This window comes from Festucalex cinctus, chromosome 9 (assembly GCF_051991245.1).
Source record: "Festucalex cinctus isolate MCC-2025b chromosome 9, RoL_Fcin_1.0, whole genome shotgun sequence".
Lineage (NCBI taxonomy): Eukaryota > Metazoa > Chordata > Actinopteri > Syngnathiformes > Syngnathidae > Festucalex > Festucalex cinctus.
The window spans coordinates 9,207,844-9,232,264 of record NC_135419.1 but is presented as its reverse complement, the minus strand read 5'-3'; the positions used below and the strand labels follow the sequence as shown (position 1 = coordinate 9,232,264).

The 24,421-nt window shown below is 39.3% G+C and overlaps 3 protein-coding genes across 5 annotated transcripts; all 3 read right to left on the bottom strand.

The window, feature by feature from the left end:
• Nucleotides 1–441: 441 nt before the first annotated feature.
• Nucleotides 442–10,896, bottom strand: tcirg1b (T cell immune regulator 1, ATPase H+ transporting V0 subunit a3b). The gene is made up of 21 exons (XM_077532245.1): nt 10,766–10,896; nt 9,640–9,762; nt 9,202–9,280; nt 8,666–8,814; nt 8,464–8,559; nt 8,311–8,372; nt 7,745–7,871; nt 7,579–7,661; nt 7,408–7,501; nt 5,972–6,184; nt 5,749–5,899; nt 5,524–5,663; nt 4,379–4,536; nt 4,213–4,303; nt 4,012–4,130; nt 3,724–3,937; nt 2,967–3,077; nt 2,793–2,888; nt 1,892–2,012; nt 1,596–1,767; nt 442–1,186 (listed from the first exon to the last, which is right to left on the bottom strand). Exons 2-21 carry the CDS (start codon nt 9,754–9,756, stop codon nt 1,093–1,095), a joined length of 2,487 nt encoding a protein of 828 aa, XP_077388371.1. The 5' UTR covers nt 9,757–9,762; nt 10,766–10,896; the 3' UTR covers nt 442–1,092.
• A 1,017-nt stretch (nt 10,897–11,913) lies between these two features.
• On the bottom strand, nt 11,914–16,952 carry prpf19 (pre-mRNA processing factor 19). The gene is made up of 16 exons (XM_077531869.1): nt 16,751–16,952; nt 16,419–16,568; nt 16,108–16,184; nt 15,856–15,997; nt 15,683–15,756; nt 15,541–15,606; nt 15,409–15,450; nt 15,225–15,299; nt 14,551–14,626; nt 14,354–14,463; nt 14,118–14,273; nt 13,931–14,000; nt 13,676–13,849; nt 13,491–13,573; nt 12,674–12,779; nt 11,914–12,580 (listed from the first exon to the last, which is right to left on the bottom strand). The coding sequence occupies exons 1-16, from the start codon at nt 16,767–16,769 to the stop codon at nt 12,483–12,485; spliced, it is 1,518 nt and encodes a 505-aa protein (XP_077387995.1). The 5' UTR covers nt 16,770–16,952; the 3' UTR covers nt 11,914–12,482.
• A 495-nt stretch (nt 16,953–17,447) lies between these two features.
• LOC144026286 (uncharacterized) lies at nt 17,448–24,175 on the bottom strand. 3 transcript variants are annotated; one of them, XM_077532871.1, is made up of 11 exons: nt 24,039–24,175; nt 23,721–23,779; nt 22,989–23,003; nt 22,772–22,902; nt 22,559–22,694; nt 20,504–20,788; nt 20,062–20,400; nt 18,924–19,105; nt 18,629–18,730; nt 18,428–18,544; nt 17,448–18,362 (listed from the first exon to the last, which is right to left on the bottom strand). In XM_077532871.1, the coding sequence occupies exons 2-11, from the start codon at nt 23,770–23,772 to the stop codon at nt 18,141–18,143; spliced, it is 1,581 nt and encodes a 526-aa protein (XP_077388997.1). In that variant the 5' UTR covers nt 23,773–23,779; nt 24,039–24,175; the 3' UTR covers nt 17,448–18,140. The 3 variants fall into 3 exon arrangements, with proteins under 3 accessions (XP_077388997.1, XP_077388998.1, XP_077388999.1); XM_077532872.1 differs by having other exon boundaries at nt 17,448–18,359; XM_077532873.1 differs by having other exon boundaries at nt 20,507–20,788.
• Nucleotides 24,176–24,421: the final 246 nt, after the last annotated feature.

Sequence of the window (24,421 nt, the reverse complement as noted above, 5' to 3'; positions counted from 1 at the left end):
TGTTCAATGTTTTTTTTAAACGTCCTCTAAGTGTGTACAAGCCACCCACAGCCACAGTATCCACATTTACTGTAATTATAAATTTAATACCCCGTTAGCGTATGTTAGTGGTAGACTATAACGGCTTTTTTTTTTTTTATTTACTACGCCGTAGAATCGGAACGGAACTTCATTGTAAAACCTGTCCTTCCTTCCTTCACTTTCAGTCATTTTTTGAAAGAAGGAAAGAACGCTAGCAGAGCGTTAGTTACAAGGTGTTATATGAATTGCACTATGATGCATTTTAATAAAAATCAGATGACTGCAAAAATTGTCATTTTGAAAATATCAGATTAGGAAATAACATCACTGTATGCTTATTTTTGCGTATGAATCCCATTAAAAGTTCACGTGAAATGTTTTTATACTGAATTATTTGTAGTGAATGGCTGCTCACATGAATACAAGAAAGCAAGGAATTTAATTTCAGTCCAAATTTGATCACTTTGATAGTGCATTACAAAGGAAAAACTGAAAACATTTGATGTGGTTCAAAATATCATCATGGTAACGTGGTCCCAACAAGTTAATGACAACAAAATCTATCTCGGTAAGGCACAAGAGAGAACTCTTAATTAAATTGTTTAACATTTGCACTTGCAACAAAGACATTGTGGACATTGTGTGTTTAGCAGATGGATCATGGGAGTCAGTCAGTCAGATAATTAATTCACTGCTAACACTTGGTAAATGCAACCGACGTTGATAAATTAAAGTTCAACACACCAATTCAACATACATTCCCCTAAATTTCCCTTTCAAATGTCACAGTGAAAAGTATCAATATTTATTTCGGAATGAACAATTAGAATGCATTTATATAACACTGAATGAATAAAATTTGAAAAGGGAGTTAAAGCAACTGATTCATTCATATAATTCTAATGACGCCATAATAACAGTCCATACCATCATGTTCATTGTGCAATTAAACCATTATATAGCCTCAGTCCACAGAACACTACTGTCTTAGTCTGCTGCAGTCCAAGAACTCAATGAGGTAAAAAATGACTGATTTTGCAATTTCAGTGAATTCTTTGGCCAGGATGATGCTCACAGGGGAGCTGACGCATTGATCAGGGATGAAAAAGAGAATGGGTGCAACTTGTAGCCTGAGCCGTTGTAGAACTTGTTCTGAAACTCCACCCTGAAAGAAAAGCATTCAATGGGCACTTTAAAATATACCCGGTGACCATACAATGTTATGCAGCTGTTTTAGACACATGAATAACATAAAAGCATTTTTTATTTTTTTTTAAACGTTTCCACCTAAATATTCACAACCTCTTTAGGAGTGTCAACTTAGCCATCTGGTTACTATATTTAGTGACTTTTTCAACAGCTCTGGTGATTTTTTTTTTTTTTTTTAAATCTACAAACAAGTTTAATTCTGAAACAGAAAACATGAGTGTAAGCTGGAACATTTTACTTTTTTTAATTGCTTACAATTATGTCAGATTTATGTGATACGGCAGTCATATTTGAGTTTTTAATTGGCCTAAAGATAAAGGAGGGAGGGAGGAAAGAGACTAATAAAAAATAAAATACTAATTTACCAGTGTAGACGGAGTGCGTGCAGGAAAGCCGAGAGGCCCTCCATAACCAGCAGGATGGAGATGGTCAACACAGCAAAGAAGGCAAAGACCACAAAGAGAATTGCAGAGCCCACGTAGCCCTGCCACCTCAGGGCAACGCGCATCACCATGACCCACAACACCTCGGACAGCTCTACGAAGAGAAACAAACGTCAGTCAGCCGCCCTCAACTGCTTGGAAATTCCAAGTCACGTATGGCTGAATAACAATAGAATGGAATGAGTGTCCTTTAAAGAGGAAGTCTGGCTGCTACTAACGTGCGTGTGCCAGACTGAGAGCCCAAAGTCGCAGGTAGGAGGCGGTGTTGGAGATGCAGCCCAGGCAGTACTCGATGGTGTGGATGGCTTGATGCATAAATACGTCAGCAGCATCAAACTCCTACAGATTAAACAAACAAACAAATAAAACAAGAAAAAAAGGAATGTCCGGTAATGATTTCAATCTGCCAACATGACCACAAAAAGGGGCTTTATTCCTTGAAAAAAAATGTAATTATTATTGCAAGCCACTGTAATAATATGCACTGTTTGAACATTAGTATGACGGCGTATTAAGGTCACGTATAATTTATTTATTTATTTTAAAGGGCGAGGACAATATGCAGAGAAAAAAAAAAAACTCGCAAATTTGCCACTTTTAAGAAAAAGAAAAAAAAACTCGTAAATTTGCGAGTTTAGAAAGTGGCAATTTTCTGACTTTTTAAAAAGTGGCAAATTTGTGAGTTTTTTCTCTCGCAAATTTGTTACTTTATAAAGTCACAAATTTGACACTTCGGAAAGAGGCAAATTTGCCTCTTTATAACTAAATTTGCCAAAAGAAAAACCTCACAAATTTGCCAGAAAAAAAATCGTAAATTTGCGAGTTATAAAGTGGCACATTTAAGAGACAAAAAACTTGTACATTTGCAAGTTTAGATAGAAAGAAGCAAATTTGTTAGAAAAAAACTCGCCAAATTTGCCACTTTCCAAACTCTCAAATTTACCACATATATACACACACGTGGCCTAATACTCTGTCATATATTAGCACTGTCCCTAAAATTGGAAAATAGAAAACTTAAATACTTTATTCAATTATAATGCGTTGTACATAACTTAAAAGTGGTACTTACATAATTGAACTGAAATATTCTGTACTAGATTTTTTTTTTGCCCTCACCTCCTGCCCAGCAGACCCTCCTCCGTCCATGTCACCTTGTCGGGCATTGACGATGACTTCGTCGGCCACCAGCGGGCGTCTATCTTCCTGCAGATGCTGCAGCCAATGGGAAATCATTCATAAAATGGACCCACCTGAGGTAAAAGGACTCCATTTTCAGGTAGACACACTCACCAGCTGACGTCTTCTCCCTTTGTGTGTCATGTATTCATGTAGCGGTTTCCCGAGCAGGAGGACAGGAACGGAGCATACCGCCAGTACCACGAGCACTTTCTGTACGATACCCTGCATGAATGAATGCAATAATCTTGTTAGTGGTTACCATATAGCAACAGGTAAAGTTTTTCCAGCACTAGAAATGGTGTCTGCTTATAAATCTGCGTCCGAGAAGGACCACATTTGTAAGTTCAATAAAAACAACTGATTATCTTGGCCACCAACACTACCTTAGGAACATTTCATTTCTTCAATGAAGCACTTGTGATATTTTTTGAGTCCTCTAGATGGCACTCTTAGTTTAGAGATGCAGTGGAAATTTAATCAATTTCGACTGTGTTTAAACCAAGAGCATCATCTAGAGGAGCAAAAAAATATTGCAAGTGCTTCATGAAGCTTCATTTTCCATCAATATTGCAGTATACACCGCTACAAATAATAATAAAAAAAATATTATAATAATAATAATAATAATAATAATAATAATAATAATAATAATAATAATAATAATGAATTAGATTTATATAGCGTTTTTCTGGACACCAATAAATTGATTGCTAGAGATATTAAATACTACTGTCAATAAAGTGGCAGTGTTTTGGATACTCAACTATTATACTGTGTAGGCTGCGTAACCCCCTACAAAAAAACGTGGTGAAACAAAAAAGGGAAACTTGACAGATAAATTAGGAAATATTTAAAGTAGCAAACATACCTGTCCCGTATAAAGAGGTGGGTTGTCTTCATTTTCTGCGAAGAGGAACATGTCTATAAAATGGATGAGTATACTGGGGGCCATTTTGGACTGGGCCGGAGAGTAAGCGATCCACTTGAAGACCACCATAAACACCAGATACCCAAACAGACACAACATGAAGAACAGCTCTGGGATCAGCACCAGGAACACGCTGCTTAACTTGCCAAAGTTCCTATAAAGATCATGTCTGGGTCAGTATACAGCAGAAGGACACAGAACTCGCTGGGGCATTGGTTGGTGACTTACACGTAGTTGAAAAAGGACAAACAGACTCCAAAAGTCATGTGGATGATGCCGATGATAACGGACATCTTCATCTTGTATGAGTTGAGAAAGGTTAGCTTGTTATTTGCTAAACCCCAAATCTGAGCATGACACAAAAGAAAGTCAGAGAGAGAGAAAGCCTGAGGGAAAGTGACAAACTGGAGATTAGTTTGATAATCATACCGGGTCAATGCCAAATGGATAAGGACTGGTGAAGACACCAGGCACAACAGGATCCAATGACAAAAATTTGTTTCCTGCCAGGACGGATGAACTGCAGAGAACGTAGCAAATTTAAACAATGCAGCAAAACATAATTTTGAAGCGAGAACAGAAAAAAAGAACTCACTTCCAAATGTTTTTCTCAAACATTGGCCCGACGTGCCACCCTGAGCTGAAGACGTTAATGCCCCGGCTGAAGCACTCGTTGTAAATGGCTCCCGTGTAGATGGAGAACAGTCCCATCAGCAGAATCAGGTACCGACCGCCAAACATCATCTTCCAGATCTGAAAACCAAAAAAGGTCACGTTTATTGCAAAGGAATATAAAAATAAAATACAATAAAATAAAATAAAATAATAATAAATACATTTGAATGGTGGCGAGCGACAATTTCGGAATTTTACCGCACACGATGTGACAAGAGGCAGCAACATAATGGCAATGAAGTTAAATTAAAAACATTTATTTTTAAATTAAATAAATTGCTCTCTACCTTGCACTTGACAGCGATAACAGAAAATTGATTGGTCAACACTTGTCGATTCACAAACTCACCTACTCATGAAGTTTTTTGCTGGAAAAACAAAACAAAACACGCTTTTCACACCTATCTGCATATTATGTGCTCCTTCAGTAACATCCTAAGATGAACCCAAACAACTCAACCTAAACTGTACTGCACATAAAGCTGAATGTAGATTTAAAATATTTTATTAAAGGGATACTTTACTTATTTAGCCATTTTAGGCAGTCAAACATTAATATTTTACCTATAATAAATAATATTTTCATTATTTTCACATTTTGAAACTTGCTGTCAACTGAAAATGACATCACTAGGGCTCAGGTAACCAATCACAGCTCAGCTTGCGAATGTCACATGACCAAACCTAAAAAACAGGTGAGCTGTGATTGTGTTATCTGAGCCCTTGTGATGTCATTAACTTTTTATTGCTATAATGGGCTTAAATAAGTGAAGTCAGGATGTTGGCCACAAAAAAATAAAAAAATAAAAAAATAAAATAAAATAAAAAATAAGGATGTTGGCCACATCTGCTAAAATCAACTACATCCTTCAACAGATCATTCAATTCTACCCATGAAATGAAATTACTAATACATAATAAAAAAAAATTAAAAAAAACAACAACAACAACAACAACTCAGTAATAGGTTCAGTTTACGTTTTCTGAAAACCAGGAAAAAAATGACTTATTGTAGGACTCTTATTTCACTGGGTGACGATAAGTGTCTGCAAGGTCCCACTGTACCTCATTACTGCTTTTTCTCATCTTGGGGTCCTTTTCCTCCAGAACCATCCAAAGGCCAGCCAGAGTCATGAGCACGCCATGACCCACATCCCCGAACATGACAGCAAACAGGAAGGGGAATGTAATTATTGTGTACACGGCTGTGGATGGATAAGAAAGATGGAAATATGAGAACAGCTGAGAGATGACAAGCCAGCGTTTGAGTTGTTTTTTCTTGTGAAGCACCTGGATTGACTTCCCGGTAGCTCGCCACTCCGTAGGCATCCACGATATTCTGGAAACCAGCGGTGAAAGAGTTGAGAGGAAACAGGGTCGGCGGAGAGGTCGATGACGGCAAACGGTTGTAGAAGGAGTCAACGCCGCTGCCGCTTTTCCTCTGAGGGCAATCAAGGCGTCCAATATTAAACTCAGCGTTCATTCTGTTGACGGTATCTCACTGGTAGCTCACCCCTCCTTCTCTCAAGGCGCTCTGCAGCTCGGGCAGCTTGGCGACGGGACACCACGCCTCAGCGATCAGGCACTTGTCGGTGACGGAGGGACTGCAGAGGTTCAGGACCATCTGGACCGCCTTGCACTTCTGAACGCGCACTTTCCACTGGGGCAGCACGGCCACCGCCCGCATGAGCAGCTGCTGCAGGAAGGCTTCCGTCTGAGACAAAACCTTCAGGAAGAAGAAATTCAAACAGATCAAATATTGAAACCAATTTGTTTCGTGATGAATCTCATCCAGGCAGCCATCTTGTTTCAAGCATGTTTACTTGGCAACACGTGTTGATTTTAGATCAGCAAACTTTACTGTCAATAGAGCTATTTTAGGACAAATAAATAACATAAAGTCTGTCTGGAGATGTAAAATATTTTAACATTATGATGGTGAAACATTGTTAGTCTAATGGACTGATGGCCGAAGACCTGATTAGAGATGCATCATAAGAGAAAAGTATGCAGCATTCAATGTTTTTGAGATTCTTCAACCTTTCGTCTTCCGTTTTTGGATTTTTGTTGTCGTTATTTTACATACTTTTTTTTTTTTTTTAATACATGTTTAGACTATTCTGCCTTTTTAGCAATTTCTGACATTTTTGGCAACTTTATGAACATGTCGCCATTTTCTGCCTTTCCTCTTCGTTTTTGGAAAATTTATGGCTATTTTTGGCCACTTCTTTTCGCTTTGTTTTTTAAGCAATTTTGTGGACATTTTATGGTAAATTTAGGGATTTTTCTCTTGTTTTGGGACATTTTATGGTTACCTTTTGAACGTTTTCTTTAAATTCAATTCTCTGACATTTTTGGAAATTTTTATGAACATTTTATGTTAATTTTCTGCTTTTACTCTTCCTTTTTTAACTTTATATGGCCACTTCTTGGACATTTCTAGTTTTTTTTGGGTTTTTTTTTTAAACTTTTTCATCTCTTTCATCTTTTTTTTCTGAAGTCAAAATTTGGGCTCTGACCTTCTTTAAATATTTAACTATTCATTTTTTTAAGTAACATTAATTTGTTAATGGTGTATCTAAAAAATAAATATGTAAAAAAATATATTAATTTCTAATATATTTTTGAGAGATCCAGAGCCACAGGAGACACTAAAGAGCCACACGTTGCAGACACTTGGTCTATAGTGAAGATAGAAAATTACAATACACTAGGTACTCTTGTTCTTATATCAGCTAAAATTCAGGCATAACTATATGAGAGCCTTTGCAAAAAATTTTATAAAAAATATCTATGTTATGTTATCTATCTATGTTAGAATTTTGATGAGTCTAATTTTCAACATTGAGCATATTTAACTTCATTTGCCTAGGACATAAAATTAACTCGTGTATATTTAAAATGGTGCCCATTTTTTGGGTCACCCTGATATTGAGGCGTGACACGTACAGATTTGATATCTTCAATTCTGCCTTGAAGTCCTTGAAGAATCTCCTCTCTTTCAGCTGTGTTCTCAGGATACGTAAACGTCTGTGTGCGGAAGCTGTCGCAAAGGGAAAGCAAACGATTAACAAGCTCTGTGCGGTAGACGCCAAAAAAGCCAAACACAGATTCACCCACCAGTCGCAAATCTTCTTCACTTTCTGTCCTATCTGATCCCCCCAGTACGAAATGAGAAACACTGTCCACTGCACCATCTCTCCCTGCAGATGAAAGCAATTCCTGTAAGATCACCAATTGTTAGAAGTTCGGCATGACTGTAGGTTCTCGGTACGCCAGGTCCGACCGTGTCTGGGTGCTCGAGACGATCCTCCATTTCTCGGAAATCCACAATGATGTAACCACGGCACGCTCGCCACAGAAGACGCTCAAATGAGGGCACCCTCCAAGGGTGGACCACTCCCGCCACAAAACTGAAAGTTTGGATCACACGGCGTAATCAAACATGACATTCTGATTAATATTACATTTGTGGAATATGAGTTATGAAGCAAATCCAGCCATTTTTATCCATCTCAGGGGGTGGCCATTTTGCCACTTGCTGTCAACTGAAGATGACATCACAGTTGCTCAGGAAACGACCAATCACAGCTCACCTGTTATCTAAAGATCTGCTGTGATTGGTTGTTACCTGAGACCTGAGTAACATTGATGTCATCTTTAGTCGAGAGCAAGTGGCAAAATGGCCGCCACTTAAGGATAAAAACGGCTAGATTTTGATGCTTAACTCATATTCCACTAACAATATTAACCAGAATACCATATTTAGACTAGTGGGGCTGCATAGAACATATTATTGTCAAAAAAAATTGGGGGGGCTTGACTTCCTCTTTAAGACATGATGACATGTACCTCAGGTGGACATCACGGTGATTGTCAAACAGACCTTGGTTCTCCAAGATAGGTGGGGGTGCCTGAGCAAAAGCCCAAAAACAAACCAGCTTTAGTTCGTGTCATTTTTTATTTAATACTGATGCCAGAGGCAAAAGATAACGCTGTCATCACCTGCGATGCTGTAAGAGAGTGCGTTCTGGTCAGCACGCCTCTGTACTGGCACAGCTGGGTCAGCTGAGCGCGAAGACTGTCTCTGTTCCTGGACACCTGGTTAGAAAAACACACAGAATAAGAAAGAACAACTAAAGACTGTCATTGTTCTTATTTTCGTTCTTCTTGATATCAAAAAGGATGGTAAGATGTTCCAGCGCACCTCTCGGAGTTCTCTGGCCAGCCTCTCGCTCTCTTCCTCAATGGTGATGAGCTCGCGTGGTTGGGGGGCCGACGGCGTCGGACAAGGCGGCGGGAGGGGGCCGTTCAAAGGAGGGGACAAAGATCGATTGATCTCCTGCTCTAGGAATGCTGCAAGGCAAACAAAATGGATCAGATTGGTTTGGAGGGCAATCTAAAATTAATTACTAAAATTAATACATTACATTATTTATTCCTAGCAAGCTATTCTCTTCATTTCGTAAGATTTCTATTGGATGCAATGATTCCCGCTGTGTGTTGTCATGCCAATCTAATCTATTTATTTTTAACCACTCAGATTTCAAATTCATACTTGCAGGCCCAGAGCACAGGCCCATGAAGACAGCAGCATTTTTCTATCCTCTGATTGGTTGATTAGGTCGAGTACCAAATAAAATACATGCCCTGACACTGCAATCTAGTAAGTTATAGCAAAAGAATCATCGCAGTATCAAGTTATTTGTGTCCAAGCTGAGGACAGAACAGGTCAATACTTACAAAATGTTTTCTCAAGCTCCTCACATCGTCTCACTTCACCAACAAATTTCCTCTGAAAGGCATTCACGTTAGGATTTAACTAAAACAGGAGAGGAAAGAGGAAGAACGGGTTAAAGTTATTCATCTGATCACAAGGGGAAGAGGAAAATATTGCTGTTTGGTGACTAAAAGGCAGCATCTTGGAATTTATACATTATGCAGTACAGCAAATAGGAGCACCGCATAAATCATAATGTGAAGGCCCGTTTTGAACGCTTAAGAATGAGCACAACAAGCTGAAATGTGCATTTGCAGGGTGAAATGAGTGGGGGAGAACTGTGACACACGGACAGAAAATTCATTGAATTCAATCTGTAAAATGCATGACAGTTCACGAGGCCAGCTGTAGGACCTTCGTCTCTCTAAACCCCTGAAGAGCGTGCAGGAAGTGTGGCTCACATCTCTGAACTCCACCAGGCCCAGCTCCCCCAACTCGCTGACACAGTTGTAGGCCGAACCGGACTGGAGGAAGAGCTGCACCAGACACACCTCCTCGCTGCGGAACATGGCGCCCATGACTGCCTGTACCCAAAAACACAATCGCATATTCGGTGTCACATACAGTAAGCGTGACACTTTATGAAAGGTTTTGAAGTATCACTGTGTTAAGCATACACAGGAAAAAAAAAAGTGCACTTATTTTAAAGGTATTTTTTTAGCAGTGGTTGGAAGTAATGAAATACAAATACTTTGTTACTGTACTTTTTTTTCTTTTACTTACAGGATTCGAATAGGTAGCCTACATCTGTTTTTACTTTCACCTCCAGTTTTTTAAGTATCATTTGAGAACTAAAGCAACTCAGTAAGCAGACATAATTTAATTAAGTGTCAAAGGGGAAGCACAAATTTCCCCTTAGTGCAATCAAGAGTATTCCACTCTTGCATAAGGAGCTCGATGAGTATGAAACCTTAGGGAGACAAAAATTTATTTGGTGCCTATGAACTGAAACTCAACTGGGAATAAGCTGACTTTCATGTGTATGTTTTTTTTTTAAGTTGTTTACTAATGTTTAATGCTAAAGTGAAAATATTTGCTGCTGCTTAGCTTTATAACAGAAAGATGGACAAGTTAGCCAAGCTTTGATTACATTGAAAAGATGAGTGCCTTGATTTTCTAATATATCACTGATAGGTTGTTTTGTTTTGTTTTGTCCTTAACAGAACGCGAAAATAACAATTGGTGGGAACAATATTACAGGAAATATATTTTCATTAATATATAGACATAAAGAAATTAAAGTTACAAAAGCCTCTGCGTCCCGTCATGACTCATAACCCAACTGGGTCAGTTGTTTTCTGTCACGCCGTACCAATTAAAACTTAGATGGATCATGGAACCTTATAAAACAATCAACAGAACATAAATTCCAGTTTGTCAATTATGAAATAAACATATTTAGTTAAACGGGTGAATGAATATTAACGTTTCATGGCTACATTTACTCATAGACCACAAGCTGACCACTTGTGTTCTTGAACACACACACGACAAAAAAAAGAAAAAAATCGTTAACAATTGGCTCACCCGTTTCTTCTCGCTCAGTTCCGCCGTTCTGCGAGTAATTTTATCATAAATGTCTCCGTCGCCACCGGTGAATGTGAACCGGGTAGCAGCCGACGTCGTGTTGATGCGAACTTGTGTGATTTGGACTCCCACTTCCCGTTTGGGAAAGTCACGTTACTGCGGTCTCACGTGACTCTCGGCGAGCCGCCACGTTTACCGTAATGCTGAAAACGTGCGAAACAAAACATTCAACACGTATCAAAATGTGCACGGGTATGTTTGTATGCGAAGTTGTCTGAACGTTTATCGTAAACCATTTGATCTTCTATTTAATTCCACATATATGGAATTTAAACTTGTACTATTATTACGAACTACGAACAACCTTCTGAACTTAAAACGCATGACCCCCGACTCTGAACTTTTACCTCAGTACAACTGTTCGCAATTCATATTTAATATAAATATAATAATCTTCTAAACGATACACGGCAGAAGTGTTAGCTGTCGCACTCTGTTCTGAAAGAAAATAAATTTTCTGGCTCGAAACAAGCCAGTCAGCATCGATATTGGTTCACTGGCCACTTGGTTTTAGATGAAAACTGCACCTTGAAAAATATTTTAAATTACGTCCTACATTACCCTACCTTGTAAAATAACTAGAAACTGCGCATTACGTCAAAAGACTGCTGCAATCTAATAAATTACCATTTCATGTAGCGTTTTGAGTTATCAGATAGGCACTGAATAAATGCACAACCACTTAACTATCTTTCCAACGACGACAAAAAGCATACAAGATTCCCAATAAACACTATAACGGTTTTTCCTAAACCAGTTTGCATGCCACGAGTCAGGAGGTTGTTTTCGTTTATGTCGCTGTCTCAAAATAAAATTGAAGGCATGTTGTTTCCAACTTCAACTATGCAAGTACAACAGTCTTTGAGAAACATTATATAAAACAGGCTTTCACCATTTATACCTTAATTCAATGTTTAAAAAAACGAAAAACTAAAATGAACGCAAGATGTGAGCATATGGCAGTTTTTTTTTGTTTTTTGTTTTTTTTTTCAGGGCAGCGACCATCACATTTTAAACTAGAAAAATCAAAATACACTGACAGAGTATTTTTTTTTCTCGAAGGCTGTTTCATGAAACTTGGAAACTGGTAAATGACATAAAAAAAACAATGTATTTTTACTGTAAAAGAGCATTGTGAGACAAGCATTTGATAATAATCAACAAAAGTCAAAATTTGCAATGGAAAGTGGGGAAAAAGGGCAAAAATGTCATACACCATCTTCCTTCTCTGATATTGTTCTACTACAAATGCACTTTCAAATCATTTAAACTTGTCAACGTTAAGAGACAGGGAATTTTGTGACCACACCTATGACCCTACGTTCCCAACTGTTACACAAAAACATGGAAAATACAACAGTTTAAATCAGGGATGCTATATAAAAAAAAAAAAATTAAAACAAGACATGATGCGGTTTCGGCGTCTCATTTCACATTTGAACTGACTGCACAAAAAATATCAAAATTATGCTGCTGAGCTTTCAAATAGATATTTTTTTTAAACTTTTGTTTCGTGCACATGAGGACTAACATAAGAAGCAGAGTTAACAGTGATTTTTTTCCCCCTACAAATTATACATCTACACCAAATCTGTATATCCACAACCTCTGTTCTACCTCAGTTGTCACCCTCATGTCATTTTCAATTTCTGTTCTTCTACACACTGTAAAATTTCAGACTTCGGTCCATTCCTGCAGAGCTGAGGAAACGAGCGTTCTCTCCGAAGGCCACTCCGCTCACCAAACCTGTGTGATCTACAAAGGCACCAAATGAATGAATCAATGTCTGGAATGGATACAAACACTACACACTGGACAAACATTTTAAAGAGGCAAGTGGAGCCTCACCTGTAAAATTGAGGACCTCGGACCACTGCTTGCAGATGTAGACGCGGATGTCGGATCCACCTACAGCCAGGTAGGTTCCACTCTGGTCAAAGACGAGGGATTTCACCTGCAAGGGCAACAACACAAGGGAATGAAAACACTGCACACAGGCCGGAATGGTTAACTGATCAAGCCATCAACACAAAGTAATCAAAGTAGATTTTCAACACTTTTCAACAAAACAGAACACCTCTGAGATTTAGACCAAAAGTGCCAAAATTAAACAAATTAATTCACCGTTAAATAAATTAAAGTGTCATTAATTAATTAAATGTTTAATTTATTAATTAAATATGGAAATAAATAAACCAATAATTAAATAAACGAATCATGAAATAATTAATACGTCATTTATTAATTATGGAATTAAATAAACAAATTTAATTCCATATTTAATTAATAAATGACAGAATTTAATAAACTAATAATTAAACAAAATTTAATTCCATATTTAATAAATAAATGGCATTAATTATTGAATTAAATAAACCAATAACTACATATATTTAATTCAATATTTAATTCATAAATTACACATTTAATTACTTAACATTTATTTAATTACTGGTTTATTTAATTCCATATTTAATAAATAAATGCCAATTATTTCACGACATTTATTTAATTATTTAATGGTGTATTCATTTATTTAATTTTTGGCATTTTTGGTCCTCCATACTGAGAGGGCTAATCTGACAGTCATCGACTTTCATGGCAACATTTCTTCAAGAACATATTTGTGTGTAATATGTATATATATTTAAAAAAATAAAAATACCTCATAGTTGTTGTCCAGTGTGATTGTCTTAAAATTCTTCAGTTTCCTCAGATCCCAGAGTTTCAGAGAACTGTCTTGTGCACCTGGATCACAACAACAGAGAAGTAAATGTGATTAAACCCGTCCTAGCACAAAAGACAAATTCAGGTGACTTTATGGTCAAATCAGCAAGCGGTAGTTGTCACCTGTAGCCAGATAGTATCCATTCTCAGAGAAAGCGATGGATGTGACCGGTCCAGAGTGACCTGGGAAGTTGGCCACGTTGGTGCGCTCCTTCAGGTCCCAGATCTTGATCTGGGAGTCAGCAGTTCCAGTGCCAAAAATGAGACCATCGGGGTGAAACTGAGCACAGGTGAGAGCTGTGGGAGAAGACCCAAAAGGGAAAGTTACCACCTGGAGAAGAGCTTCAATATTCATGCCCAATAGACGCTGGCGCTTACCACAGCCGGCACTTTCATCGGTGACCTTTGTGAGGACTCGGCCGGTCTGGATGTCGGAGAAGGCCCAGTACTGCAAAACAACAATGAGACAATGAAGTTTAAATGAACAATTATCCACAAAGCCAACGGCAAAAAGAGATAAACTTATCTTATGGATTTTTTCGTGTGACTGAAACAGCATCCATACCTGATCCTCAGAGGAGCTGAGCAGGTAGTCCCCAGTGGCATGCAGGGACAATCCAGTGACACCGGCCTCGTGAGCACGCACCACCTGGACACAGTTGCCCCCGGTGACGGACCACACGCGGATGGTGGTGTCGGGAGATGCGGAGAAAACCACAGACTGGAGGAGGAAAGGACAACTCCGATTATTACGGGATCGTAATAACAGTCAAGTGAAAAAGACCTGAAAAGGGAAGTGACCTGGGATGGATGATAGATGACAGAGGTGACCTTCTTGGTGTGACCCTTCAGCGTTGCCACAATCTGTTCCTCATTCTTGTCAAACACAACCACGTTTTTATCAGCGCCACCTAGAGGAAGGGAGCACAGTTGCATCAGAGCTGAGTTTCCTGATAACGAAATGGGCCAACCGATTTCCAAGGATGAGAACGGCCTACCAGTGAGCACTTTGCTGGTGTCTGAGGGACACAGATCCAGAGCAAGAATACCGGGCACACTGGCACTGTGAAGACCCTGAAAGCAGAATGAACATACATGTCAACACAATGCACGAACTGCAGCTATCAAGTATTTTCCAAATCGACATTTCTACCTTAAACAGGTGCTGGTATTACTTTTGTCCACCAGGAGCTGCTATCATTACATTCTAATGTAGTATCGGTGGAGCTGGCTTTAAAAAGGGTGGGGGCCTGGCTTGGTGAGTGACGTGGGTGTCAGCCAATTACAGCTGTAGTCAGTATGAATGCCCTTATTACAGGTTTGTTTTCTCACAGTTGGTGCAATAGGGGACTCAAAGCACGGCTGTCTCTATCCTTGGACACTTCCGGGGGCATTACAACATTTTCAAACCAGCAATGTTTGGCAATATTAAATTAGCGTACATCGATATGTAACATTGTTTTGCTGATCACAGAGGTACTATAGTGTTTTACATCACTTTTTATCTTGCTGAAAAGTATTAAATGATCCCTAAATTTGTTCATTGTCTTTTGCAAACTCCTTCTCCTGGTTTGCAGCCATTGCACCAACGTTTTCTACATGGAGTCCTGTGTGATCGTAAACATTGGAGACCTTTACGTGATAAATGAATGACTGAACTCTTAACACTTACAGCGTGAGAGGCCACTTGGCGGTACTTGCCAAGATCTTCAGCTTTAACCAGCTCCTCTGGAACAGTTTTTCCTCTCTGGACAAAAGACAATGTTTTTTTACTAAGATAAAAACAAACTCGTCTCACTGAAATTCAAAAATTCAACAGTAAAGTAAGTGACGGTTGTAACACATTTCCCCCATACCTTCTTTCTCTCTGTGGTGAGAATTGTGGCTTTGTCTTGAAGCTGCAAAAATAAGAAAATACTTAAGTCCAAAAGTTGCACAAACAAATTGGCCCATCAAAAAAAAGGGCAGGCTCTCAAAGATGATATTACCTTCTGGATGATCTCTGGGGTCATGCCTACTTGTTCGCTAATCTCCATAGGCTCTCCAGCAGGACCCTGTCAGGTAGAAGGGAAGATGAACAACATGACACAAATCAACAGTCATATGAATCCGGATAAATTGTTCACTCACCATTACGGTTGGCTGAGAGGCAGGGGCTGCCTGGGGAGTAATCAACCCAGCCTGAGGTTTGAGTGTGGCAAGAGCTGTGAAAGAGAGAAAATAGGCAGACTGTGTTAACTCAGTAGCTTCAATGAGAACTCAAAAAATAAATGTGAGAGGTCATACAACTGCTATCAACTCACCTTCTCTGGCTGCAGTGACCTCTTTGGTGAGTCGAGCGATGACTCTGCATGCCGCATCGTGTTGATAGAGGGCGTGCGAGAGCTCCTGGCGAGTCGTCTGCAGCTGCTGCCTCAGCGTGAAGCTGTGAAGCATGACAGCATCCTGGAAGAAAAGAAACAAAGAATACAATATGTGTTTACATGAGGGTAACTTGAATTCCTATTCTCAGTAAACCATGTAATAACAAAAGAGGGCATTTTAAAAACACTTACCCACTCATCTTGGAGGGACTTTAGAATGGCAGGAATGCTTGTAGCTGATGGTGCCTTTGGTCTAATCGGATGGGAGACTGGCAGAAAAGTAGAAAATGTCAACCTTGCACGAACACACCATGTTAGTCATGGAGACATGGACTAGCCAAAAAAAAAAATACATCCTGGCTTTGCACTGATTATATTTACCTGGTATTTATTTTAACATACACGAGTAGTAAATACAAAGTGCCAGACAAAAAGAGAAGCTACCGTATGTGGAAAAAACTATCATCTTAGACGTTCATGCATGTTTTGCTGCCTGTGGTTACCTTTGATATCTACAAGTTGTTCCTCGGACAGCGGCTGCCCATTCATCGGGTCGGTGCCATTCTCTACGATGTACTTCTCGATGAGCCGGCGCTCAAACACTTGGTTGGACACCGGAGAGACACACGGGTGCTCTGGGACCTCGTTGGAGACTGAACAAGAAAGACACTCACACTTTAGTAGCCATTTCATTCAGCAAGAAAATGTCGGAGCTTTGCTACGCAAGTGGCGGCACTGCATGGCCGCTAACGTTAGCTAATTAGCTACCAGCGTTAGCAAGGTTGCACGGCTAGCTTGCAACGCCAACTCTTTGTATCAACTTAAGGTCACTTACTTGCACAAACCAAAGACATTGTCCCGGTCAGGTCTTCAAAATCACTTCTGGGGACGGTACTGGGCCCGTTTAGTTTTTACAATAGCGTATACTGCAGTTGATGTTCCCTTTACAATTTTTTCATGAAGTTGAAAGTAGCACGCTCTCTTTTCATTGCCGCTACAACCGGAACTTCTTTTTGGTTTCCGGCAGACTCAAGACTAAACATGTTTAGTACATTGCTTCCCCCTACTGGCTAAAATATGAACGCTTAGAACAGCCATTTGAACTATCCTGTATCTTTTTTTGCACTACCTACTAGGTCTTGGAAGTTAATGTTCTTCCCCCTCTCTTTTGGGGAAGATCCGTGTGCTACTAGGAATTTGTCCTCAGTAGTGAGAGTTATTCTAGGGCTGACTACATGTATAACAAAATATGTACAGTATACAATTAAGACTCTACTCACTGTATACACAAATATACAAAGTACCAAAGAGATTAATTCTCATTTTATGTCGCATCATGCATGTACATAAATGACATTTTCATAACAATTATTTAGTTTTCATTTAAATTCTAAAATATACAGCCATCCATCCATTTTCTTGACCGCTTATTCCTCACAAAGGTCGCGCGTAAATATACATTTGATCTAATTCATATTAAATGCAAACACACATCTCAATGTACTGGACAAAATGATCAGATAAGAATATGATAAGATATATAGCTATTTATTTTAAAAGGAATGATACATGTTTTCCTAATGCAAAAATATTACAAGTTCAGCCATTTTCATCACTTGGAGGGTTTTGGTGATCAATATTTTGCTCTTGACAAGGTTCACAGGTTGTTACAATATTTGGTGGAAATTTTTACAGAACATTTAACAGTTGTACAGTTCTCCAGGAGTTATGGTAAAATTATGAGCTTACATCACAGACATTTAACATGATAATTCACTGCAGTTAGAAGAGGTTAATATAACAAGAATAAATTCCTTCTCTATGTTAGTACAGTAAAGTTAATGTTCCCTTTGTCAAACAGCTTAATTTCTACTTATAGCCCTAAATATGTAGCGAGCTCACTGAGCGCACACGCACACACTTGAACAGATTCAGCAAATATATACAATGCATATCACGGTGGTCCTGAGGGTCTGGAGGTAGGTAGCATCAGAGGACAGCAGAGACTTCAGAATTTCCGGCAGAGTCAGAGTGAATAAAAGTATGAAGCAGGAAGGATAATATTCAGCTCATGCTCCAAAAATACCATTACACTGACAATAATGCCATGCAATATGGATGTCAAACCACTGGAAGTACAATATAGGCTTTGTTGCAAAAGGCACACGTGAGGTTTTTCTTCTCTTCAACTTTGTCCACATGCTTCTATGCCACCGCGCCGTGCACTATAAGAAGTTCAGCTTCTCAGAAGTGTAAACGCTGCAGGTGTGAGACGTATCCGTGTCCAGCGGCAGGGCGGTATAATAGTCATTAGTGTCGCTCCGTCTTTCTTGAACTGGTTCCTTCTTGATCTGGAATTGAACGCAACCTTCGGAGGACTGCAGGCAATCTGATGCTCCAGCCACTGGAAAAGAAATCCTCCTCTCGTCCTCATTTGACCTTTCCTGCTAAGATGGAAATTAGTGATTTAATAGATAAATAAATGGCCTCTGCGTTCAAACATCTGGCGTACCTCAGTAGTTGAATTGTGACAAGGGGAGCTCACAGATCTTTGTCCTTCACAGTTTTCATCCCTCGTGTGAATAGGAGTGAGCCGATGTGGCGTTCCTACCAAAACAGGAGTGTAACCCTGGAAATACAAACAGCAACAAATTAATACAATGTGCGTGTCTATAGTATATTGCGTATAAAATTTAAGGTGTGAGTTTCTTACAGTATGAACTGGACTGGCTCTCGGGGTCCATTTTCTCGGTGTCCCCTGCTGCTGGCCGTGATTATAGTAGCCCGCGGGCTGAGGGCTTGGCTGGCTGTAGTTCTGAATACAACAAAGTATTTGCATATATTGGCATTAGGATGCATTATTCTAACTGAACAATCAAGAAACAAAAAAGAAAATTGGATTGCAGCAAAATATAATAGGCTCCACTTGACCTATGCCCCGGTTCCACCATTTTGCACAGTACTTAAAAAATAAATAAATAAATAAAACAGCTCTTGCAAGATGTCACCTGGATGTTGACTCTCGGGGGCTGAGCTTGTGGCGTGCGATTCGTCCTGAGGCAGGCGATGATCTGCGACAGGCTGCAGTTGGGGTAGCGCTTCATGAACAGGATGAAACCGGCCAGAGACACAAACATGCCAGACGGGACAGTGATGGACTTGAGGAGAGCTCGCCACCTGCCACCCCTTTCTGGAGTAATTAGAGAGACGAATCAATTAGCCGAGGCCAATTGAGGCAAAATCAGCAAAAGTACACTTTTACGCTCTACTTAAGTACTTAAAGCTGCATTTTGTAACAATTTGCCCCAAAACATCTTTAGAATAGCCTTTTTAATTAGTAGATTAACACCTTAGATGTTCATAATGGGAACTTCTGCAAGCCTCTGGCCAGGCCAAGTTCTCAAACAGGATTTGGTTTTGAATTTCCCGTCCTCTGCGGATGTAACGTCAAGTGCACATTGTGTATGCACAAAATTTAAAATTCAATTGTATGCACTTAGTAGTGAAACCTAAAAGCAAAAAGGACTTAAATGTACTCTAGTACAAAAATAAAAATGATTTCCGTTCTATCCAACGCTCGATTTGATGCTTGCTGACAGTGTGGACATTTTATTTTTGGCTAATATTAGCATTTAACGAGCAACACGATAGAGTTAGAGTTACCAAGCTGACTATGGAATGTTAAACAAATATATTTTAAAGTTTTTTTGTTTGTTTTTTTCATATTAACTGATATTTCACTATGACAGAGTGGACATGTTAAGCTTAACAACATCCAGCTACACACAAAATATGCTGAAAATTACATAACAAGTGTATTGTGCGACTAGTCACACAAGAAAAAATGTTGGTTGTAAGCTCAATGAAAACATTAGGAGGGTTCTTAAAGGGCCAGTTACATCATAATGATCGTGGCAAGTGATTTCAGGGACACTTGCAAAATGTTTAATATAATTATGAAAATAAAACGAATTGTGATGAAGGCACCAAAGAAACATAATTTGTGGTGATATTTGTTTAAAAAAAAAAAGTAGGGTGTAAAAGTAAAAAGTCAAAATTAAAGCACACATATCTGAAAAGTCTCCTCAAGGTGTACTTCATTCCTTCCTACCACAGTAGGGAGGAATTGTGTGTCGTGTTACTCACCAATCACCTGCAACAAGGTGGACGACACCAGGTTGCCATTAATGTCTCTGATCTCATAGACGCCGTCGTGCCTCGAGGTCAACCTCGCTATGACCACTTCGTTGATGGAGCCGTTCCTGGCCACAGAGACCAGGCCCCTGTACCGCATGTCATGGTCGGTGATGTGGCCCTCACGCATTAACTGCACAGGCCCGCGGGGGGGTTTGGAGTCGAAAGGACCCAACGAGGATTCGTCGGGGTGCCGGATGGGGGTAAAGATGAGGTAGGCACGTGGCACGGGGAGGAAAAGGGGGAGGTTCAGAGACTCTTTGGTGAAGCGGGTCACGTTGAAGGTGTGTCCTGCATCCGTGAGCGGAGATGTGATAGAAGATTTAAAAAAAAAAAAGATTGTTAGTGTGTTAAACAAAATATATGACTCATTTGTCCTCAAGTTGTCTCTCACCACGGACAGTAAGAGTGCTGCGAGACAACACTTTGCCCTCAGCATCTCGCACTGTGTAGTTGCCTTGGTCGGCTTGCGTCACTCTGTCGGCCACCCAGACCTTCCTGTCTCGCAGCAGCCTGCCCCGACCAGCAACGGCGGTATCAGGGTCTGTTCGGTTCCATAGGACTATTGGCATGGCCTCGGATGGAGCGCCTCGGGGAACAAACTCCAATACGAAGCTGTTTTCGGGGATGTTGTGCTCGAAGTTCTCGCCATAGTTTCTGTAGAATGACTTGATGCATTCTAAGACAGGATGTAAGTGGGAAAAGAATGATCATTCAGAACACTCACTTGAGTAGCCTACTATTATTAAAGCTTAAAGTTTGAGTCAAGTCAAAAATTTGTTTTTCAATATGTTTTAGGGGTGAGAATTGCATAGTACCTGACGATTCGATTCGTATCACGATTCACAGGTCACGATTCGATTCGATACCGATTAATCCCGATACGAATTTAGAAGTCGATTGTTGCGATTTTTTTTCATTCAAATTTAGAAAATACTAATCAGTAAGCTTGTAGTGTAAGATTTATATGAAAATGTATTATTTATTTATCTGAAATTTCAGTCTTATAGAGGTTGTAATCTGTTTCATGTTTTAACAGCATTAAAATAAAATATTAAGGCTTAATGTTCCGTTCATATAACATTCTTCCATGCTCAAGGTGTGAATCCTAAAAAAAAAAAAAAAAAAAAAAAAAAAAAAAGCGATTCTGCCGATTATTGAATCGATTCGAGAATCGCGCGATGTAGTATCGCGATATATCGCCGAATCGATTTTTTCTTCTTTTTTTTAACACCCCTATGCTCTATGTACATTGCCACCTCTCAAGTGCAGCCATTTTGACATTATACTGCCCTCTGCTGTCAATTAGAATTGATGCCGTTGTAAACGTCATGGCTCACCTGTTTTCTGGGTTTGGTCATTTGATGTTTGCAGAGGCATACGTTTGCATATTGTTAGCTTAGCAAGAAGTTGTGGCGTCTCTATGTATATCCGTTTGTCTCACTGACCTGAATATATGACTGTATAGCCAATAGGCAGACACGCCCGTGCAAGCTGTTGAAGTCACAGGGCGTCCATTTTGCTCCTCCCACCTCACGAGCAGACTACTATAAAAACTATACGGTATATGTACAGATGAGACATATACAGCTCGTAGGTAGTTAGTATAAGGCCGGTTTTGTGCAAGGTGGTCGCTATTTTTTAACAAGTAAAATAAATAAATAAATAAATAAATAAATTAAATTGCTGCTTTGGCGACCCCTTTTTCTTTTATCGCTCAGTCCCTTAGACCCCAATATCAGATGCGGCAGAGACATCTTCTGTTGAATTACAGTTAGAATTCTTTTATATACATATATATATATATATATATATATATATATATATATATATATATATATATATATATATATATATATATATATGTATAAATGTATGTATATACACACACAAGTTTCCTCCTGTAATTATCATTAAGCATATAGTTTATACATTATTTAAGGCAAGTTGTAAAATGTTTGAAGTCCTCTTGTTTAAGTTAAACAAATTTAAAACACCATAAATCATGCTGTTTCTACTAAGTACTGTCTCAAATATACTTCAACTTCGTCTTGGGAGGAGTAATATGGCGGCCTCGCGACTTCAAACGTCTTGCCTATCAGCTATCCAGTCGTTTGTCAAGATTAGACTGTACCCAAGTGGCCAAACACCAGAAGGACGCCCAAAATCACAATAAGCTAATTTGAGGCACAAACATTTGATTTAATTATGTTAAAACTAACTTTTATTAAGTAAAACACATTATAAATATGTTTTGTTGTTTTTGTGGTTGAGGTTGGACTGGTAAAATGGATGCGTGAAGAAGTACAGAAAGTACATAAAAATGTTTTGGAAAGCAAACATGTAGATAATGGTTTCGCGTTTCACCTATTTCAGGTCAAGTAAAAGAAATTACGCATAGCACAGGTTGAAAAACGTTGATTTAGCAAAACGGATAAAACCATCCAACCTGAAACTGTCAGACGAACGGTCTCGTAGGTGAATCCAGAAGACAACTTGATAGAGTAAAGTCCCTGGTCAGCATGAGTCACATTTTTCAGAACCAGCATCTTATCTTTGGTCCACTCAAAACGAGGATCACTTACCTGAATAAAGAAATCAGGTTCGTTATCCGTGTGCATTAGAACACAAATCAGAAATCACGGTTCGCTCTTGCCCTCACAATGGTCTTCTCCAGGAGCACACGCCTCGGTCCTACAGAATCCCGAGTAAAAGTCACAGTTCTTGATGTAGAGTAGACCGGCAAACGGAATTCCTTCCCGGCACAAACCACCTGGACTTCTTCTCTGTCACCTGTCAAGGTGGAAAAGGAAGTCAAGAACATTTGTTTCCTATTTTCTTGGAGAAAAGAATATGACGAAGTTTTTCTGTTGTCTCACCCAGTACGACCCAACCTGTAAAGAAGCAAAATGCTCCATTACAAACAATATAGAGACATAATTCTTTCCCACTTTTTTTTTTTTTTTTTTTTAATAAAACTTCAGTCAAAAATGCTAACCCTGAGTGCTAGCCCTCATAATCATGTCTAAAAAGTCCACACATCGTGCTGATAATTATCACAGTATGCATTTTATTTTGCTCAAGTATGTATAAAATATAAATAGTACATAAAAAATATGTAATTACAATCACTCACAAACGAGTTGCTTTTATAGACTCTGTCAACAAGCCAGAGCTATTCAATGGCACATCACAAATTTGTGACTGTTCTTGGCTCTCAACTAAAGGCAGTGTTTCCCAACTTTTATTGAGCCAAGATACATATTTTACATGAGAAAAAAAACGTCACGGCACACCAGCAAGCAAAAATTTCACAAAAAGTGGACACACAAGTCAAATATGTTCTACCATTTAATGGGAGAGCATTTAATTGATCTGTCTGTCACTAAATGTCGCTGGAATAAATGTATGATAGATTATTTGTAGTAAATAAATAACACATTCTGACCACATAAGTGAAACAGGATAATTTGAGGAATGATAATGAGAAAAAGTCTCATTGACCTTGACACTGCAAACACATACTAACAGGTGTACAATCATTCTTTATGTCCTGTGCTAGACTGGAGCTTGGCTACAAGTGCTATCAAAATGATTTAAAGACAACTCACCCACAGCAAAAGGAAGGTTGCAAAGCACTACGAGTAGGACGCAAGGGGACATCTTTCTGTAATAGAGACAAAAACACGGGCAGGTTGTTTCATCTTTCAACACAGGTGACAGCAATGCAAACAAACGCTATTGCATCCATCATATCTCGCGTTGTAATCGGGCAGCTGCTAACACCCAGCAAGGTGCGACAAACACACCTAGCAGACCTCGCGGTGATGTGACGGCCTGATGACGCCCTAACGTCCAACGATCCAAACGATCACTTATTGATTATCAATACGTCATCACACTTTCAACGCAAAACATCCCGAACCCACCTGCAGGATACGCGGGGAAACAAGTCCACGGGAAGATATTTGGAACTGTTTTACATGAATGGGGATAAACGAGTATAAACGTTGATCCGCAGCGCGCACGCGTAGTGGCTTCCCCCCTGTTATTTATGGCGATGTGTAGGCTGTATTCTCAACTGCTTTTACGCCAACTGCGCTCAAACAGCGTCACGGTGATCAGGTCTAGGAAACAGACATACGCTATTTGCGCAAATGCTGGCGCAAAGGCTGTGCGCCAAGAGTGGGATTGATTGCAAATGGGGAGGAAGAGGGTGGTGGTGGTGGTGGGGGGGGATTTTTTATTTTTATTTTTTTTGCATAGATGCCATTGTGTAAGTGTACTTCATGTTTATTTATTTATTTATGCT